General features: G+C 44.9%; 1 protein-coding gene across 1 annotated transcript; it reads right to left on the bottom strand.

Moving 5' to 3' along the window:
* Window positions 1-291: 291 nt before the first annotated feature.
* LOC142101907 (voltage-dependent P/Q-type calcium channel subunit alpha-1A-like) lies at window positions 292-21,067 on the bottom strand. Its single transcript, XM_075186338.1, has 2 exons — window positions 20,768-21,067; window positions 292-784 (listed from the first exon to the last, which is right to left on the bottom strand). The coding sequence occupies exons 1-2, from the start codon at window positions 20,788-20,790 to the stop codon at window positions 292-294; spliced, it is 516 nt and encodes a 171-aa protein (XP_075042439.1). The 5' UTR covers window positions 20,791-21,067.
* Window positions 21,068-22,745: the final 1,678 nt, after the last annotated feature.

Genomic DNA, 22,745 nt, shown 5'->3' with positions numbered 1-22,745 from the left:
TCTGAGGCCCTGACGGCTGATACTAAGGAATCAATAGGTGATTTCATAACAACGGATGCTCAGGGCTAATCTCAGTATCACACCCAAAGACTTCTGCTGAACAGAGGGGTGCAGGGGGCCCAGCCCACCACAAGAAGTATCCAACAGCCTGGCATGGAACCAGTATCCGACCATACAGGACCCCCCTCCCCAATTCCGCTACAATCCCCCCCTTCCTCCAAGGGTGCTACCTGGGGATCCTCTTCCTAATCTTACACAGTGAGGGGTCTACTGATGGCCACTCTGTGACACCTACATCTGGACCAACATGTCCTTTAACCCATCCATTGCCAGAAAGGCCGGTAATGGCCCCATGCATGCTCCACTGCAGGCCTTCATTGGCCACCAAACAGTTCTATTCAGTCCTTTACCCCCCGGTGCAATGACATAAATACAAAACACTGTATGGAACGGACCAGCCACCACCGTGCAGGTCACCTGGACACACAACACATCACACATGTACCACCGAGGTGAAGGATATGGCCACTCAGTGATTCTTTTGGCATATTTGCGTATGATATTGTCCTCACTAAAGATGAACAGAGATCTGTTAACGGTGAAGCAGTTCTGTCTGACGGGGATGGGGTTGTACAGAGCCATGGTCCTCGCCCTTTGTGCCATGGACTGCTTATACATCCTTTGGCCGGGTTGGGGGCCACCTTGCCGGCTGCTCCCTCTTCCAGCTCCCCCAGGCACTCCAGTTCCATAGCGGGTGGGCAGGTCATCTCCAAACCGGGCCATTCTAGAAATACACAGGGGCGAGCGTTAAAATCCAAACTGCCAGCCAAGGTTGGGGGCTGTAGACACATCCCCATGCACAGCACCCCTCACACTTTGCCTCCTTTCATGAGAGGTGACCACTGCTGGGCAGACAGACTTCCCCCAGAGAAGTGAGAGCCACACAGAGCGCACCCAGCTGGAATCCTGGATCAAAGCTCCTCTTCTCAATTACCCTTCAAAACAGTAAAAGGCTGCAAAAAATATGCAAGAAATAAATAAATCACAGCGGTAGGGAAGAGAGAGTTTGGTGTGGAGAGTCCTTGCCAGGCTCCTGCCTTGCTCATGTGCTGGCTGATGCGCCTCTGTCCAGGGGGAATGCCCTCCCTGCTACAACGATTGCTTCCAGCGCAGGGAACGGAGCTGGTCCCTGCACAGACACTTAGTTACCAGATGAACACAGTAAACCAGTTTGTGAACCTCAGCCCCTATAAGAGGCAAGGCATGTGACCACAGACAGCCAATGGGAATGGGAACTCCACCTAATCCAACAACCCCTGGAATAAGCAAAATATTCTTCTCTAGGCACACTCTGCAGCCCTCCTCCTCAAGAAAAACCCAAAATCAAAGGGGAATTCGTGTACCTCTTACAGAGCACCAATCCCCCAACTCAATGCAAATGATGCAGCCGTGATTTTTGTTCTTTACCAAATGCAAAGGAATAACTGCACTGAGGAAGGGATGGGAAGGGTTAATCTATCCTCCCTCCCCCTCCTTTTGCCTGTAGACACAGAAATCTCAAGCACTAGGGTGCTGGTCATGGAGGAAGCTAATTCACTTGATGGGCTTACTGATTAATCATTGTCACTCCTGTGTCCTCCTATATAAACTCCTCAGCTTGGGATCCTGGGGTCCTACCAAGGTTTGAAGTGATGGGCGAGTTGGGTGAGGATGAGCTATTAATGGAACCCTAAGAAACAACCAGGGTGGAGCCTGCGCTCTGCTGGGAGCTGTCCATCTCCTCAAAGCTCCTGAAATGTGTCAGCTCGGTAGCAAAATAATGAAAAAAAATATATATATCGACGCCCCAAGAAGAAGTGGTCATTAATGTCAGCGCAAAGCCTGCTCCGGGAGACGCCTGGGGTGGGTTTTATATTCATAGAGCTGGATAATAAACACGAAGCCAGGCTGGATCTGCAATTAGCACAGGATCTCACAGACTGGAGATAGCAATTTGTGGCTCTGTTGTGACAGATCGGAATTAAGGGGTGAGGAGATAGTTGAATGTTAATTTGGTTTTGCTATGCAATCCGTGACAAAATAACCCAGCACTGTGCATGAAGGGAACAAAATCTGCACTATACAAAGCAGTGTGTGAGTCTGTACAGGCTGCTTGTTAAGTAATAAGAGTGACAAAGATAACAGTTTGCTTTTGGCAAACAATGGGATTAGATACTTCCTGATGAGTCTCAGTAACCTTTACCTGAGCTTCACCTGACCCACAGAGACATATTTCTCGTTTTGTCAAAACATTCTTCACAACCCAACCACTGTCCAAACCAATGTGAGACCAACCAGCCCCTGTACTGCCCAGCTGAAGTGTTCCTGCTAATATCCCCAAATATAGCCCCCACTAGACTGAATCATACCAATCTGATCTACCAAACTACCTCTATACACCCCCTGACCACACCAATACAGCCCCATCTACACTCACTGTGCCCACACCAACCTGAGTGCCCCAAATACAGCCCCCACTACTCTGTGCCCACACCAACCTGAGTGCCCCAAATACAGCCCCTCTACATGCTCTCTGTGCCCACACCAACCTGAGTGCCCCAAATACAGCCCCCACTACTCTGTGCCCACACCAACCTGAGTGCCCCAAATACAGCCCTCACTACCTCTCTGTGCCCACACCAGTCTCAGTGCCCCAAATACAGCCCCTCTACATGCTCTTTGTGCCCACACCAACCTGAGTGCCCCAAATACAGCCCTCACTACCTCTCTGTGCCCACACCAACCTGAGTGCCCCAAATACAGCCCCCACTACCTCTCTGTGCCCACACCAACCTGAGTGCCCCAAATACAGCCCTCACTACCTCTCTGTGCCCACACCAACCTGAGTGCCCCAAATACAGCCCTCACTACCTCTCTGTGCCCACACCAACCTGAGTGCCCCAAATACAGCCCTCACTACCTCTCTGTGCCCACACCAACCTGAGTGCCCCAAATACAGCCCTCACTACCTCTCTGTGCCCACACCAACCTGAGTGCCCCAAATACAGCCCGCACTACACTCTCTGTGCCCACACCAACCTGAGTGCCCCAAATACAGCGCCCACTACACTCTCTGTGCCCACACCAACCTGAGTGCCCCAAATACAGCCCCCACTACACTCTCTATGCCAACACCAACCTGAGTGCCCCAAATACAGCGCCCACTACCATCTCTGTGCCTACACCAACTTGAGTGCCCCAAATACAGCCCCCACTACACTCTCTATGCCAACACCAACCTGAGTGCCCCAAATACAGCCCCCACTACCCTCTCTGTGCCCACACCAACCTGAGTGCCCCAAATACAGCCCCCTCTACACTCTCTGTGCCCACACCAACCTGAGTGCCCCAAATACAGCCCCCCTACACTCTCTGTGCCCACACCAACCTGAGTGCCCCAAATACAGCCCCCACTACACTCTCTGTGCCCACACCAGTCTGAGTACCCCAAATACAGCCCCCACTACACTCTCTGTGCCCACACCAACCTGAGTGCCCCAAATACAGCCCCCACTACACTCTCTGTGCCCACACCAACCTGAGTGCCCCAAATACAGCCCTCACTACACTCTCTGTGCCCACACCAGTCTGAGTACCCCAAATACAGCCCCCACTACACTCTGTGCCCACACCAGCCTGAGTATCCCAAATACAGCCCCCCCTACACTCTGTGCCCACACCAGTCTGAGTACCCCAAATACAGCCCCCACTACACTCTCTGTGCCCACACCAACCTGAGTGCCCCAAATACAGCCCCCCTACACTCTCTGTGCCCACACCAGTCTGAGTATCCCAAATACAGCCCCCCCTACACTCTGTGCCCACACCAGTCTGAGTACCCCAAATACAGCCCCCACTACACTCTCTGTGCCCACACCAACCTGAGTGCCCCAAATACAGCCCCCACTACACTCTCTGTGCCCACACCAGCCTGAGTACCCCAAATACAGCCCCCTCTACACTCTGTGCCCACACCAACCTGAGTGCCCCAAATACAGCCCCCACTACACTGTCTGTGCCCACACCAGTCTGAGTATCCCAAATACAGCCCCCCCCTACACTCTGTGCCCACACCAGCCTGAGTACCCCAAATACAGCCCCCTCTACACTCACTGTGCCCACACCAACCTGAGTGCCCCAAATACAGCCCCCACTACACTCTCTGTGCCCACACCAGCCTGAGTACCCCAAATACAGCCCCCTCTACACTCTGTGCCCACACCAACCTGAGTGCCCCAAATACAGCCCCCACTACACTCTGTGCCCACACCAGTCTGAGTACCCCAAATACAGCCCCCACTACACTCTCTGTGCCCACACCAACCTGAGTGCCCCAAATACAGCCCCCTCTACACTCTGTGCCCACACCAGTCTGAGTACCCCAAATACAGCCCCCACTACACTCTCTGTGCCCACACCAGTCTGAGTACCCCAAATACAGCCCCCACTACACTCTGTGCCCACACCAACCTGAGTGCCCCAAATACAGCCCCCACTACACTCTGTGCCCACACCAGTCTGAGTACCCCAAATACAGCCCCCACTACACTCTGTGCCCACACCAGTCTGAGTACCCCAAATACAGCCCCCACTACCATCTCTGTGCCTAAACCAACTTGAGTGCCCCAAATACAGCCCCCACTACACTCTCTATGCCAACACCAACCTGAGTGCCCCAAATACAGCCCCCCTACACTCTCTGTGCCCACACCAACCTGAGTGCCCCAAATACAGCCCCCCTACACTCTCTGTGCCCACACCAGTCTGACTATCCCAAATACAGCCCCCGCTACACTCTGTGCCCACACCAGTCTGAGTACCCCAAATACAGCCCCCACTACACTCTGTGCCCACACCAACCCGAGTGCCCCAAATACAGCCCCCACTACACTCTCTGTGCCCACACCAGCCTGAGTACCCCAAATACAGCCCCCTCTACACTCACTGTGCCCACACCAACCTGAGTACCCCAAATACAGCCCCACTACACTCTGTGCCCACACCAGTCTGAGTACCCCAAATACAGCCCCCTCTACACTCTCTGTGCCCACACCAGCCTGAGTACCCCAAATACAGCCCCCTCTACACTCTCTGTGCCTACACCAGTCTGAGTACCCCAAATACAGCCCCCACTACTCTGTGCCCACACTAACCTGAGTGCCCCAAATACAGCCCCCTCTACACTCTCTGTGCCCACACCAACCTGAGTGCCCCAAATACAGCCCCCTCTACACTCTCTGTGCCCACACCAGCCTGAGTACCCCAAATACAGCCCCCTCTACACTCTCTGTGCCCACACCAGCCTGAGTACCCCAAATACAGCCCCCACTACACTCTCTGTGCCCACACCAGCCTGAGTACCCCAAATACAACACCAAAGTCTTTTCCTATGATCACTGTTTTATTTTGATTTCTTTCATTCTCATCAGCTCCTAAAATGTTTCCATATTTATCCCAGAATGTTAATTAATAATAATTCCATCTTTACTGGAGTCTCTGTGAGTAACTGACTCAAAGCCTAAGGGTCAGTTTTGGTAATTAAACACCCTGTCTGGCTCCTTCACTCATTAGATACACTTGGCCTTTTTTGAATATTTTCAATATCGCCTGTCGCTGCTCCAGGGCGCGCCAAAGACGTCGTCTGAGGCCGAAACCCGCGTCAGGAGGATTTAAAATTTCTAACATGTTTCTACCTGTTTATTCCGTCCTATTATTTTCTGTTGTTGTAAATGTATCATAAAATGCTGCTATTCTACACACTATTATAGCAACCAAAATTCCTGGACTCCTTTGTCTGAAGTATTTTATGTGTAGTGGTCATTTCATGGAAATACAGTGACAACCGTTTTTGACAGTGTTCCAAATATTTATTATAATATTCCATATAGAATTTATACCACTTACGATAGCTATGAACATATCATTCTCCCTATCTTACAGGGTAGACAAATTCTCCAATATATATTTACTGTAAGACTGCACTCACTCCGTCCCTCCCCCCAGCCAAATATCTTAAACTCATTAAGTGCCCCTAAGGATTTTGGTTGATAATACAAGATGCATTGAATGCCATTAACACTAGGCCATTCTCATCGTCTCTGTGTTGCAGATATACAAATGATAGAACATTCGCTGCTACAGGCTGTCTCCTTTACAAATGTATCGCTGGATTTGGTTGCTGTGTCTGTCAATCTGTGCTAACACCCTGTGATACTACTCTGTGTTAATAGTCTGGTGTTGGCTGTGAGGCTCGATAGGTTTCTAGAAGAGAATGACAAAAATGAGTGTAAGCTCTAATATCGGACGGTGTTGTACACCTGTACAGACATATTATACAGAAACATTACTGATTGAGAAACTGGACCCATAAATGTTACACACATATAGCTTGTTACAATTGTCTTCATTTTTTAAATGTTCTAATTCTCTGATTGGCTAAATGTTGGTCTATTCCTGCGAAGGTTCTAATGCTCTGATTGGCTACAAGTTGGTCTATTTCTGCGAAGGTTCTAATGCTCTGATTGGCTACAGGTTGGTCTATTCCTTCGATGATTCTAATACTCTGATTGGATAAATGTTGGTCTAGTCTCTGTAGGGCTCTGACTGGCTACTGATTAGCCTGCTCTGAGACTGTTCTAACGCTCTGATTGGCTACAGGTTAGTCAAGTCTATCGAATGTTCTATTTGACTATATGTGTAATTAGTATAAAGTAGCAATGCAGAATGGAGGATTAATCTTAATGTAATGACAACAACAACAGAGGAAGGGGTCTAGTAGTAATTGTTTCAGGAGATATTAAGGTCAGTGAGAAAATGCCAGTAGGAAACTTGGCTGTACAGGAAGAGTATTAGTACCAGGAAGAGGGAGTGTTATATTGATATTCAACTGGTCACTGGTGAGACCTCACCCCGAGTTCTGAGTACAGTACTACAGACCCCATCTCCAAATTAGACATTTATAAAAATAGAAATATTCAGAGAAGGACAACTAGAATCAAGTGTTGGCTGCATCATCAGAGCAGAACTTGAAGCAGGGACTGTTCTATGTGACTCCTGAGTAACTGGACCGATGCAATCACCGGTGACCAATCTTCTGCATGTGTGGTCAGTGTGCGTGGGGAGCACTGTACCATGTGTGTGGCATTACATGCTAATGACACTTGACTAAAATGTATCTATATAATATTCTTTATTGAAGTAAACAGTCATGGGCAAAAGTTTTGAGAATGACACAAATATTATTTTTCACAAAGTCTGCTCTCTTAGTTATTATGATGGCAATTTGCATATACTCCAGAATGTCATGAAGAGTGATCAGATGAATTGCAATTAATTTCAAAGTCCCTCTTTGCCATGACAATGGACTTTATCCGAAAAACAACATGTACACTGCATTTCAGCCATGCCACAAAAGGACCAGCTGACATCAGGTCGGTGATTCTCTCATTAACACAGATGAGAGTGTTGACGAGGACAAGGCTGGAGATCACTCTGTCATGCTGATTGAGTCAGAATAACAGACTTGAAGCTTTAAAATGAGGATGGTTCTTGAAATCATTGTTGTTTCTCTGTTAACCATGGTTATCTGCAAGGAAACACGTGCAGTTATCATTGCTTTGCACAAAAAGGGCTTCACAGGCAAGGATATTGCTGCTAGTAAGATTCCATCTAAATCAACCATTTATTAGATAATCAAGAACTTTGAGGAGAGAGGTTCAATAGTTGTGAAGAAGGCTTCAGGGCACCCAGGAATGTCCAGCAAGCGCCAGGACCGTCTCCTAAGTTGATTCAGCTGCGGGATCGGGGCACCGCCAGTGCAGAGCTTGCTCAGGAATGGCAGCAGGCAGGTGTGAGTGCATCTGCACGCACAGTGAGGAGAAGACTTTTGGAGGATGGCCTGGTGTCAAGAACGCCAGCAAAGAAGCCACTTCTCTCCAGGAAAAACATCAGGGACAGACTGATATTCTGCAAAAGGTACAGGAATTGGGCTGCTGAGGACTGGGGTAAAGTAATTTTCTCCGATGAATCCCCTTTCAGATTGTTTGGGGCATCTGGAGAAACGCTTGTCCGGAGAAGGAAAGGTGAGCGCTACCATCAGTCCTGTGTCATGCCAACAGTAATGCATCCTGAGACCATTCATATGTGGGGCAGCTTCTCAGCCAAGGGAGGGGGCTCACTCACAATTTTGCCTAAGAGCACAACCATGAATAAAGAATGGTACCAACACATCCTCCAAGAGCAACTTCTCCCAACCATCCAAGAACAGTTTGGTGATAAACAATGCCTTTTCCAGCATTATGGAGCACCTTGCCAGGCAAAAGTGATAACTAAGTGGCTCAGGGATCAAAACATCAAAATTTTGGGTCCATGGCCGGGAAACTCCCCAGATCTTAATCCCATTGAGAACTTGTGGTCAATCCTCAAGAGGCGGGTGGACAAACAAAAACCCACAAATTCTGACAAACTCCAAACAATGATTAGACAAGAATGGGCGGCCATCAGTCAGTATGTGGCCCAGAAGTTGATTGACAGCATGCCAGGGCGAATTGCAGAGGTCTTCAAAAAGAAGGATCAACACTGCAAATATTGACTCTTTGCATAAACTTAATGAAATTGTCAATAAAATCTTTTGATACTTATGAAATGCTTGTAATTATACTTCAGTATAACATAGCAACATCTGACAAAAAGGTCTAAAAACACCGAAGCAGCAAACTATGTGAAAACCAATACTTCATCATCATCATCATCATCATCATCATTTATTTATATAGCGCCAACATATTCCGTAGCGCTTTACAATTGGGGACAAACGTAATAAACTAATAAACAAACTGGGTAAAACAGACAAAGAGGTGAGAAGGCCCTGCTCGCAAGCTTACAATCTATGGGACAATGGGAGATTGACACATGAGGTTAAGTATACATTTTGCATCTTGGCCCAGCCAGACTGCAAAAGTAGGGTGACTCATAAGCTAAATGATCCTGTCACACAACAATGTTGGTCCGGGGGTAGTTGTCTTGTGTGAAATTGTGTAACAGGCTAAAGGTAGTGAGGTTAAGATGGTGGCTGAGGAATATTATAAGCTTGTCTGAATAGGTAGGTTTTCAGAGAACGCTTGAAAGTTTGTAGAACAGAGGAGAGTCTTATTGTGCGAGGGAGAGAGTTCCATAGAGTGGGTGCAGCCCGAAAAAAGTCCTGTAACCGGGAATGGGAGGATGTAATGAGGGTGGATGAGAGACGCAGATCTTTTGCAGAACGGAGTTGCCGAGTTGGGAGATATTTTGAGACAAGAGAGGAGATGTATGTTGGTGCAGCTTTGTTGATGGCCTTGTAGGTTAGTAAAAGTATTTTATATTGGATTCGGTAGAAGACAGGCAGCCAGTGTAGAGACATACAGAGTGATTCAACAGAGGAATAGCTATTTGCAAGGAAAATCAGTCTTGCCGAAGCATGCAAAATAGATTTTAGGGGTTTGAGTCTGTTTTTGGGAAGACCAGTAAGGAGGGAATTGCAATAGTCAATGCGGGAGATGATTAGTGCATGAATTAAGGTTTTAGCAGTGTCTTGTGTGAGATATGTGCGGATTCTGGAAATGTTCTTTAGATGTATGTAACATGATTTAGATATAGAGTCAATGTGGGGAACAAAGGATAGGCGTGAATCAAGGATTACACCTAGGCAGCGAGCTTGTGGGGTGGGATTTATGGTCATGTTATCAACAGAGATAGAAATGTCAGGTATGCTCTTGTTGGCGGGTGGGAATATTATTAACTCTGTTTTAGAAAGATTAAGTTTGAGTTGACGAGAGGACATCCAAGATGAAATGGCAGAAAGACAGTCAGTTACACGGGACAACACAGATGTCGAGATATCAGGAGAGGATAGATAGATTTGGGTATCATCCGCATAGAGATGATACTGAAAGCCAAAGGAACTTATTAGATTTCCAAGAGAAGCGGTATAGATAGAGAACAGCAGAGGACCTAGCACCGAGCCTTGTGGTACTCCAACTGATAGGGGAAGCGGAGCAGAGGTGGCTCCAGAGAAATTAACAGTGAAAGAGCGATTAGAGAGGTAAGATGAGAACCAGGATAGAACTGTGTCTTGAAGACCTAGGGATTGCAGCGTTTGTATGAGAAGAGAGTGGTCAACGGTGTCAAATGCAGCCGAGAGATCAAGGAGAATTAGGAGAGAGTAATGGCGTTCAGTCTTAGCAGTGATCAGATCATTAACAACCTTGGTCAGCGCAGTCTCTGTGGAGTGTTGAGAACGAAAGCCAGACTGAAGAGGATCCAACAGGTTGTTTGCGGAAAGAAAGCGTGTGAGGCGAGTGTAGGCAAGTCTCTCTAGAAGCTTGGAGGGGCAAGGGAGCTGAGAGATGGGACGGTAATTTGAGAGAGAGTTTGGGTCGGAGTTTTGTTTTTTTAGAATAGGAGTAATCACTGCATGCTTATATAGTGATGGAAAGATGCCAGTAGAGAGTGAGAGATTACAGATTTGAGTTAGAGGTGAAATGAGCACAGAAGACAGGGATCTACCAATTTGCGAGGGAATAGGATCAAGAGGACAGGAGGTAGAGTAGGAAGATAAGAAGAGCGTAGAAATTTCCTCTTCATTTGTGGGGTCAAATGAAGAAAGGGTGTCAGAGGGTAGTGGGAAGGAAATGAGCTGATGGCTTGTTGAGGAAGAGGATACCATTTCTAGTCTGATCTTGTCAATCTTGTCCTTGAAGTAGGAAGCAAGATCCTGAGCACTGATAGTAGATGGAGGGTTCGGGGTGGGAGGATTGAGAAGATGATTAAATGTATTGAAAAGGCGTTTGGGGTTAGAAGCCTGAGCATAGATAAGAGATTGAAAGTATGTTTGCAGTGTCTAGAGCATTTCGATAGGAGTGGTAGACAGAAGTATATGTGAAGAAGTCATTAGAGCTTCGAGATTTACGCCAGTGACGTTCTGCTTTACGGGACAGTTTTTGAAGATTTCGTGTTGCTTTGGTGTGCCACGGTTGACATCGAAGTCGACGTGTAGTATGAAGTGTCGCTGGAGCCACTTGATCAAGGGCCGTTGCTAAGGTTAGGTGAAAATGAGGTACTGCCATCTCAGGGGATGAGAATGTAGAGATAGGGGAGAGAAGGTGTTGGAGAGAGGTGGAAAATTGTTGAAGATTAATAGAATTAAGATTTCTACGAGTATGAGGAGGCTTGGTTGAGTTAGACAGAGAGGTTAGAGCAGTGGGGGTGAGAGTGTAGCTGATAAGGTGATGATCCGAGAGGGGGAAGGGTGTATTAATAAAATTAGAAACTGAGCATAGTCTAGAGAAAACAAGATCAAGGCAGTGGCCATCCTTATGAGTAGATGATTCAATCCACTGGGAGAGGTCAAGTGAGGATGTTAGAGAGAGTAGTTTGGAAGCAGCTTTGGAAGGTGGGTTATCAATGGGGATGTTGAAGTCACCCATGATGATGGTGGGGATGTCTGAAGATAAGAAGTGAGGGAGCCATGCAGAGAAATCCTCAATAAATTGTTGGTGTGCTCCAGGGGGACGATAGATCACCGCAACACGTAGGGAGAATGGATTAAAAATGCGAATAGCATGTACTTCAAAAGATGTGAACGTGAGTGATGGGACATTTGGTAGAACTGTGTATGTGCACTGTGGGGAGAGAAGTAGTCCAACCCCACCTCCTTGTCTGCCTTCAGGTCTGGAGGTGTGGGTGAGATGGAGACCACCATGTGAAAGTGCTGCAGGTGAGGCAGTGTCTGATTGCATGAGCCATGTTTCTGTTATTGCCAGAAGGTTGAGGTTTTTTGAGAGGAAGAGATCATGAACGGAGGTAAGTTTGTTACAAACAGAGCGTGCATTCCAAAGGGCACATTTAAAGGACTTGGGAAGAGAGGGGAGACAGGTGATGTGTTTGAGGTTTGCTATAGAACGGTAGTGTTCTGATGTATGTGTGTGTGAGGAGTGTGGGGGACCTGGATTAGGTGATATATCACCAGCTAATAGAAGCAGAGTGAGCGAAAGATAGGCAAGGGGATTGTAAGATGTGTGGCCTTTTATTTTCTGGCGACAGGTGGAGGCTGTACTTGTTAGAGATAATAAATAGGACAACAGTTCATGGGTGTTAAATAGAGGTGAGTGGAGTAATGTAGGTGCAATATGAACAAATTTGTGTGTTGGTGGAGGGGTGAAAGATGACACAGTCCTAAAGATCATGCCATGAAATGAGACTAAGAAAAGCAATTTGTGAAACATTGTGATAAAAGGGGTAAAAGCAAAAAGCAAGGGTATTTTAAGAATTACCTATTAGCAGTATTCCATATAAATAGACAAGTAGTGCTGAAATAGGCTGTGGCAGATGTTGCTTATTGCTGGGAGTAAAAGCAAGTCAAATGTAGTCCAATGTTTGTCCAACTGTGTTGTCTAACTGTGCATTTTCGTCCACTTTGTGAGAAAATCCCACTTAGTGTAGAAATCACACACGTCTAACCCCACATACGTCTCCCCAATACTTGTGTCATTCTCCAACACTCTTGGCCATGTTTGTATGCTGCGCCTCAGCAATCTGTTCCTATGTATCTTGTATCTAAACTAACCAAAGGTCAAGATGATCTACTCAGGACACAAAGTTCTGCTCCTGTTTCCCCCCATTTCTTAACACCAACAATTTAATGCAGCCCAAATTAGTGTTATTTCAAGACAGGTGTTTAAACATCTGATCCGCCACTACTGGCGGGGACATGAACTATATAGGTGCTAATGCCCGTCTCATGAGAGTAGCAGCGCAGCAACCAGGGTGGTATTGGTACGTGCCAGGCCCAGGGGTCCAGCTGCAGCCGCTATAGGTTATATGGGATCAGGGCTGCTGGTTCCCCCCTCCCCCAAGTACAGCTATAGGAAGCTTCCTAAATCAGGGGGCGCAGCGACACAGTGACAACAGCACCCGCACGGATTCCTATATCAGCGACACAGGTCGTACTAAAAATGGGAGTAAAAGCGGGATAAAGATGAGATAAAAAAGAGGGACAAGAAACAAGATGGGATATATAAGAGACACATGCAATAGTGGAGACAGGAATTGAGGGCAGGGAAGTGGGGGTATAGAATAGAGATTGGGGGGAGCAGAATTTTTATTAATGAGGGAGTGATGTCAGGGGGGCTCCAGCTCAATTGTACGTTGGGGCCCAGGGGGTTCAGTGTGGGCTAGGTGCAAGAAAGCATTTAGAGAGGCCTTACCTGTATAACTGGGGGCCACAAAGGGGCCGCAGAACATTTTACCTGTCCACGGAAGCACCGTATAACTGGCACCGACCAGACCTGCTTTATACAGGAACGTGGTAGGTGCTGGATGGAGCTACAATTTGTCACCACGTTTGAATCATGCACATTTCATTTGCTAAAAAATATCATTTAAAACGGCAATGCCTCTGTATGTGCACCTTCTGATCGCTTGGACTTCATTAGCAAACCTCCAGGTTGACCGATGACCTCATACATAATACACCAGTGTTTCCCAAACCCAGTCCTCAGGGCTCCCCAACAGGGCAGGTTTTCTGGATCACATGTGACATAATTAGGACCACCTGTGGATGTGTTACAATGTGTCAGTCAGTAATGAATACACCTGTGCTCCAGCAAGGAGATATGGAAAACCTGCACTGTTGGGGAGCCCTGAGGACTGGGTTTGGGAAACCCTGTAATACACGATAGAGGTAATCAGCCAACAGATCAATTCTAAATTGATTGGTTCGAAATTTGGTACTTTAGATTGATTGCAGGCATGGTTCAATGATCAACCAATTTGGTTAAAAATGTCCAAATCTACACATGTGTATCAATAGAAACCTTTTATATATTTATATTATATATATATATATATATATATATATATATATATATATATATATAAAGATTAACCAACCCCCTGTTTCTGGTGGCATAAACTGCTAAATTCAATTAAATTAAGTTTTACACCTTATATGTGAAAATCATATTTAACAAAGGTTTTCCTCTAAATAACTCACTTTCAGCTTTAGAAATTTGGGAGATATTTTTTAGAAATGCCCATTGAAATGTCCCATTCAGAGAGAAGGATATTCACCCACCTGTGTTTAAGCACAGAAATGTGAATAGCTCATTTTTTAAGCAGCTCTTGGAAGCTGCAGTCCCTGAATCCCCCTCCCCCCCCGACTTGTCAGGAAGAAATCAAATAAGATGGTAAGAGGAAATCAGGATCAGTCTGGGCAAACCCTCCTAATTCACAATGTACTTCAGCCCGCAGCCCCTCCCCGGGGGTGAACTCACACACATTAACCCCCCCACTGCCAGGCAGAGCTCTGCTCATACAACTCGCACCATCCATTCTGAGCCACTCAGTAAGTGCGAGGGGGATATATAGGGATGTGTGAGAGCTGGAATACAGTCTGCACCATGTATATCTTCCAGCATGACCCAGGACACAGTGTACTGCTCCCGTTCTCCCATATATACAGTATATATATATATATTTTATATTTTATGGTCCAAACTTTAGTATAATGATTTGCATTAGATTGTATGCTTTTTAGTTTATATGATTACATGACCTTAGGGATTTTATTGTTGTATATTTCTGGTTATCCTGTTCTATATATATTTTGTATATTAATGCATTCATACTATTGTTAGGTTAACCTTTTAACCTTATATCTGTAGGGAGTTATTATGGTTGTATATTTATGGTATTTATAACACTTGTTTTCATTGCCCAAATTCTCTAGTACTATTCCGTTTTTTGGAGTTAATATGGCTAGATTACTAGTGGTTGAGTCAATCTCCCATATGGGATTATAATAGTGTTTGTATTTTAAAAAGCACAAAGCAAATTCTCTATTCCGTTTTTTGTTTACCAGTGTGTCTGTTAATAAAGTTATTCTCGCGCTTGCGCGATACACATTGGTTCTGCGCATGCGCCAATATGGCGCGTCCACCCGTTTAAAAGCCGGTGCTTTTGACTGATACAGTCATGGTGTATCTGCTCCTGAGGAAGTCCCATGGTGTTGGGACGAAACGCGTTGAGCTACTGTTAATCTATTGGCATCATTTCTGTACCTCATGTGAGTTTATACTGCTTTTTTATTAAAGTGTTATTTTTTACTCTGACATGGCAATTTTGTGTTTGTCTGTCCGCCTATGATATTGGCCTGATCGATTATACCATGATGGACTGTTGACCCTGAGCACACATACGCTACTTGTATAACAGGATTTCTGGTACGCAGATTTTTTGTTTTTATTTGGAGGTGTATACCTAATATCAAGCCATTTTGGTTGTTGGGCTTCCACTATTGATATTGGTGGAGGATTTATCACAATTGGTGTTTCATAACACAACTATACTACACTATATGTGCTTTTTTATCCACATTGTCATCATCCTGTGGGTGAGGGGGAGGTACTACCTCTGAAGAGGAACTCCTACCATACCACTTGATCCTGGAATCCTTACGGTACGCAGTTTATTACATCGTCCCCATTTCTATCTGATATTACACATTGGGCGCCCTACTTGTTTTCTCTATCAATATATATATATATAAACTGGCACAGGCCATTGTGCACCAGGTGACCCAGGACAGGAGTTATGTGAAGCTCTGGTATTCTCTATACATATTACAGGGTTAGGCCCTGCACCAGGCATCTTTGGTTAATAGTCACAGACACGGTGTCATCCTTACTTTTAGTTCAAACCTTGGATGACAACTTAAAAGCAGATCATTTATTTTCAATGCTAAAATATTTCAGTAACTGAAACCAGAATCATGAGGATAGATGCAAAAAAAATATTCCAATTTCCAGTTGCAGTATACAGTATATATCCTTACTGACTATTTTTATTACCACTATTTCTGTATGTATAAACACCTGCACAGTACCACTTATCTTGCTCTGGATGTAATTCTCAGTATCTGTTCTTATTCTGTATGTATGGACACCTGCATAGTACAACTACTGAATTATATATCAGTTACTACCATCCGGGTTACAGTATCGTATATATAATGTGTCCATAGGACGTGTCTGTCCGGCTGCTCAGTACCAGGCGATGTCCATATAATACAACTTGTAGCAGAGCCGGGGGACAAGGAACCTGATATAGGTCACAGAAGCCCTGGGGCCACCAGTCAGACGTAGGGATAACACTACAACTAGTGCTACACCCTGATAGAGCCCTCTGTATTGTTACATGTCTGTCTCCAGGGTGCCCCCCTTGAACCCTGGGCCCCGTCGGTTTATGAATCTCTTCCTGCAGGATGTGAGGGAGGTGATGGCAGAAGGAGTCTGGGAGGAATCTGCAGACTAAGCACTTTCCTGGATGTATAAAACAGCAGCTGCCTCTGAGCCATGTGAGCGAAACTGGGGCAGTAACCCCTGGGGAGATGGGCACCAGGGGGGCCCGAGAGGAGGAGGGGCCTCTACACTCTTCAACTTCACCGCAAAACATGGCTGCACTAAACCCCTTGACTGCTGGCATCTTACTATGGGAAACTGCAGGACCCCGGATACTAGACGTAGCCAGAGCCCTGACTGGGGGCCCCTCTAATGCCCAGGCACAGGGGCCCTTCAGAGCTTGCACAGCCGCTGATTCACACGTCTACATAGTTGTGTACCTGCAAGATGTTGCCCCATACACAATACTGCCCCACTGCACAGTATCACTTCCAACATTGCACATTACCAATTCTTTGTCCTGTATCCAGCATACAGTTCTCAATATCTGTTCTAGCTCTGTATGTGTGTACTATTGCACATTACAACTTCCTTCCTATATACTGCTTGTCGTTCTCAGTATTTTGATCATCTATGTTCTTACTTTGCATCATATGTTAAAATATCAAAGATAACTGAAACCTTTCTGAGCATCATTCTTCAGTGTCCAACTTCCCGATCTGCTAATGTCGCTTCCTCTTCTATTTCCTGTTCCACATTTTGGAGAACGATGATAGTTCTCTGAAATCTGCTTCATCTGAATAAAATCTACAATATTCCCAAACCATTTGATTTAACTCTAATGTTAAGTAAATATATATCTATCATGGGGTAAATGGAACAGAGCAATGTTCTGCAGATCTCTAGAGAGGTCAGTAATGTAACAATCTGCAGAATATATCACTGTATCTGTCAGGGGGTAGATGGAACAGAGCAATGTTCTGCAGATCTCTAGAGAGGTCAGTAATGTAATAGTCTGCAGAATATATCACTATGTATCTGTCAGGGGGTAGATGGAAAAGAGCAATGTTCTGCAGATCTCTGGAGAGGTCAGCAATGTAATAATCTGCAGAATATATCACTATGTATCTGTCAAGGGGTGTATGGAACAGAGCAATGTTCTGCAGATCTCTAGAGAGGTCAGTAATGTAATAATCTGCAGAATATATCACTATGTATCTGTCAGGAGGTAGATGGGACAGAGCAATGTTCTGCAGATCTCTAGAGAGGTCAGTAATGTAATAATCTGCAGAATATATCACTATGTATCTATCAGGGAGTAGATGGAACAGAGCAATGTTATGCAGATCTCTAGAGAGGTCAGTAATGTAATAATCTGCAGAATATATCACTATGTATCTATCAGGGAGTAGATGGGACAGAGCAATGTTCTGCAGTTCTCTAGAGAGGTCAGTAATGTAATAATCTGCAGAATGCATCACTATGTATCTATCAGGGAGTAGATGGAACAGAGCAATGTTCTGCAGATCTCTAGAGAGGTCAGTAATGTAATAATCTGCAGAATATATCACTATGTATCTATCAGGGAGTAGATGGGACAGAGCAATGTTCTGCAGATCTCTAGAGAGGTCAGTAATGTAATAATCTGCAGAATATATCACTATGTATCTATCAGGGAGTAGATGGAACAGAGCAATGTTCTGCAGATCTCTAGAGAGGTCAGTAATGTAATAATCTGCAGAATATATCACTATGTATCTGTCAGGGGATAGATAGGACAGAGCAATGTGCTGCAGATCTCTAGAGAGGTCAGTAATGTAATAATCTGCAGAATGTATCACTATGTATCTATCAGGGGGTAGATGGAGCAGAGCAATGTTCTGCAGATCTGTAGAGAGGTCAGTAATGTAATAATCTGCAGAATATATCACTATGTATCTGTCAGGGAGTAGATGGGACAGAGCAATATATATATATATACACACACACATACCTTACATATATATATATATATACACACACATACCTTACATATATATAAGGTTTGTGTACATTCCTGACATCTGTAGGAATTATTTCTCCCTGACCCCGGGTGACTGTCGGATTCCTCCTGGCCGCTCGCTCTGCCATCCGCGCTACAGACTAAACTCCTAACTAATTTGAGATTTACAAGAGCGTTACTTAATTACCAGAAACTTGCACAGCTATGGTGTCACCGGTGATGGCCAAAAACAATCTGATTGTCATTAAGCCATCTATTTGTCAGCATTTTCCTGTTCATTTGGCTGCACAAGAAGTCATTCAGCTTCCCAGCACCAGTATCTATACCATACATTATGCATCAGGGGGAGATTTGTCAAGTAGTGATCAAATCCAGCTGTCCTCCCTCCGCTCACTAAATTAATGAAACACTTTCATGTACAGACAATGAAGGAAACAATGTAACAACTTTAGAATGTTGTCTACAAATAACTTTGTTATCTTTACATCACTCATGTGGACTTTGTGTGGGGACTTCCTCTACTATCAGGGACTAATGAGCCTTTCTGAAGTCATTCGTCCCTAATAGTTCTAGGAACGGTCTTGTTATTCAAGATGGAATCTTCCATTAGACAGCTGCACAGTGCCACTTCTCTAAGTGTGTATACTGTACTCAATCTCAGTATCTGCTCTTATTCTTTATCCATTGGCATTAGATATAGATCTGCATGATGTGTATACACTTAGCAGCACCAGGGCCATCTTTTCCATTGGGCACGATGGGCAGGTGCCCGGGGGCCCCACGGGCAAGGGGGCCCCATAGGCAGGGCTCTTAATTAGAATAAATAATCCTGCAAAAGAAAAAACCTGCAGAAAAAACTTCAAGGGTCACTGAGCAAGTACATCTATCTATCTCTATATATATCTATCTATCTATCTATATATATATATATATATATATATATATATATATATATATATATATATATAGGGGCCCCGGTGCACTGCTTTGCCCGGGGGCCCATAATGTTGTTAAGATGGCCCTGGTAATTACATTAATATATTGGCCATGTCCTCAAGTTGTATAAAGGGTTAAGGATTCTCCTATTTCCCAAATCATTTACAGCTGTCTGACTTCTATAGAAGGTAAATCTCAGGGGGCAGTGACAAGACATAAAAAAAAAGTCAAATTAGGTTTCTTTCCCCTTCTATTTAGCCAGATTTGTTTGATTGTAGAAAATTAACCATTTAATTAGGTCCAGTTACTCTGTGTCTTAGTAGAGCAGAAGTATAGAAAATATTTCTCGTTCAGGGGTCTTTAGAGTCGAACGTAAATCAATATTTTTGCCGTAAATATACGTCTTTCTGTGTTGCGCACCACAATGCGCCGGTATATAGATCCGTGCGCACCTTAGACTAGCGGCTGCTTACTCCCGGTGTGATGGAATGGGTGGGCAATTTTATATGGAAAATTCAACTTTTTCAGCTATTAAAGCTGTCACAACAATATTCTCTCTAGTGTATAAGACGCTGCATTACATTATAATGTATGTGAATACGGCCACGTGACTTTGTATTTATAATTAACCATGTCACGCCGCATCTTTAGACAATCGCTGGACGTAACTATGTGTATTTTACAACTGGTGTAGAATTATTTCTGTGTTTTGTGTCGGACGTATGGTGAGATACACACATACACAAGTCCGCAATTTTTTCAACATCATTTTTGCTTGTACGTTCGGCGGCCAAAATGCGCCAATGTGTAAATGTGGCCCTTAATGTATAAAGATTTATAGCGGGTGGTGTTACGCTGTAGCCGGAAGGCAGAGCAATTAACTGTTAATAGTCCGCTCACACTTGCTCTTTTGGCACTTAAGTAAATGTATATTTGCAGCTTGAGCTCAGCCAGAGTAATGCAGACATAATTAATGTGCATTGTAAACCAAGGTGGTCGCAGAAACACACGCTCAGATTTATCGCGCTGCCGGTGAATGCAGACTGTTCTAATGACCGGACGCTCTTTTCAGGATCCCAATGATTCATAATGCACTATGGTTTCTGCCCCTCCATTCCTGACGTGCGTTATGTAAGTAAGTGGAGAGGAGACAGTGCTTGTAAATATTTGTTTGCAGGAGCAGAGCTGATTGGTGCATTAACACTCCCATGGGCCATAAACAGCGCTCGTTATGGGCCCTGTTCCACATTTTTTGTACCTGACTACCCCGGTGGAACATAGATATCTAGTAAGACTCTGTAGAGAGCACTTTGGTGCTGACATTGTCATTAGACAACTCAGTAGGACACTCACTTCAATAAACAGTAATATCATCTCACCAAGGTTATTGAAACATACAACCTCACCCCAAGCTGACTCTATGCTTTGTCAAGGTGTAGCATTGGGTATGGATGGCCCAAAGTTACTCCAAAAATGGCCCTGTTATAATCTACCACTGAAGGAGGCCCCATGCCCCCCAAAGCCAATCCAATACTGCTTTTGTGTTTGCTACATGACAAGAGTTAGAAGATCTCACCCGTCTTCTGCCTGATCGGCCATATGGACCTTATGCTTCTCATGGAAAGCCACCAGTCCACACTCTTCCAGGCCGATGTCTTCTCCTTGACCCGGGGAGAGGTCTTTATCTTTGACGTTCTCGTCTCTGTGCAACTGATGGACGGCATGGTATAAGGACTGGTGACCTGCTCGCCCAGGGCACTTGTCCTCCAGCTGGACCTTGGTCTCCTGTTCCCCTGAGTATCCAGCCGGCCTCTCTTTACTGGATTTAGACCAAGATCCTCCATATTCTATACCCAGAGCCAGGAGATTCCAACTGTTATATCCCACTGAGCGGAGGGCTGCAAAAGACAACATTTTAGGTGTTAATCGCCCGGGTATCTGAAGCAAATGTCTATAAAACAGATTTGTGGTGCCAAATCGAGACCACTATATTATACAACTATTACAGTCATGGTTCATTAGAAACCGTTTCCTACTTAAGCTCCTCTTAGTCACCTCTAGAAAATCTCTGCTGAAGCTCCTTTTACTTCAAGGGCCTAATCTCCACCATATACCAGATCTTGCTCCAAACACAACCAATCCTAAAAGGACCACCACGAAATGGCAATGGGTGCGGGACGCGGAGGAGGAACTGGACCCGAAAGAATGGGCCAAAATCAGACTTAATCTGGCCAAAGCATCAATATTGGGTTGGGTCAAAGAGAACGTTTACAAGAACTTCCATAGATGGCATTGGGTCCCCATCTGCATTCGCTCAGTTGTCCCCACGTCTGCAGACCTCTGCTGGTGGGCCTGTGATCCCATTTGCTACAATCTCCCCAGCCGCCTCCTTAACACTTCAGAGTCATTGCTGCTGACTATCTCCCCTCCACAAATGCCAAATAATCCCCCCTTTTCTTTTCCCCTCTCCATTGGTCGTCTTCCCTCTAAAAAACCTTGGTATAAACTCACCCGGTGGTATAACTAGGTCCCTGACATCTAGTTAAGCACTATTTGTTGTACATTGACATGGTTTTGTTAATAACCACTGTACCACAGCACCTATTGATTTAATGTTGGTTCTCATTTTTGTACCTTGACTAAAACCAATAAAAAAAGTTTATTTAAAAAAAAAAGAGACACAGTTTCCTTCAGTTCCTTAATTACAATTACCCTGGATTTTTGAGGTGGGAGCCAAACATTTATTTGCAAAAGCGGAAATTATAATTGTCCTGCGCCAATTGACGATGATTAATCATCAATGTACAAATAATTGATTATGTATACCACATATTTGTTCCAAATTAAACTACATCATCCTGACAGCACGGTGGCTCAGTGGTTAGCACTTCTGCCTCACATCACTGGGGTCATGAGTTTGATTCCTGACCATGGCCTTATCTGTATGGAGTTTGTATGTTCTCCCCATGTGTGCGTGGGTTTCCTCACGGTCTGTTTGTGTGTTAGGGAATTTACACTGTAAGCTCCAATGGAGCAGGGACTGATGTGAGTTCGCTGTACAGAGTAGTGGCGCTATATAAATTGATGATGTTCATCCTAAAACGTATGTTTTGTGCAAACCAACATAGTGCATTGTGATCAGACACTACCTGTGAGTAAGGGAACAGCTTTGTTCCTGAGACATGTCAGCTTACGAAGTCTGACTGTAAGCTCTTGTGTCTACACGTTCCTAGCGGGTTTTTTATAGTGGCCAATCCCTTCCAACCTCACTAATGTAAATATACTGCATGAACTGATCTTCATCATAGAAGGGATTCTGGATAAGCCGAACGGCTACAAATTAACACATATATATTAGCATATACCAGGCCTTCATATATATATATCTCTATAAGATTACACCTTCTTCCTTTTCTTCCAACTAATGACTGTCACAGACTTGTACCAGGCTGTGCTGAGCTTCCAGTGCGTATTGTGGGTGAGGAGACGGTTTGGATGTTTTTAAATTTTTGCAAACCCTCTGTGAAGGGAACTACCTACAGCAGATGCCCCTC

This window comes from Mixophyes fleayi, chromosome 9 (genome assembly GCF_038048845.1).
Source record: "Mixophyes fleayi isolate aMixFle1 chromosome 9, aMixFle1.hap1, whole genome shotgun sequence".
NCBI classification, from domain to species: Eukaryota; Metazoa; Chordata; class Amphibia; order Anura; family Limnodynastidae; genus Mixophyes; species Mixophyes fleayi.
This window is presented reverse-complemented; position numbering and strand designations above follow the sequence as displayed.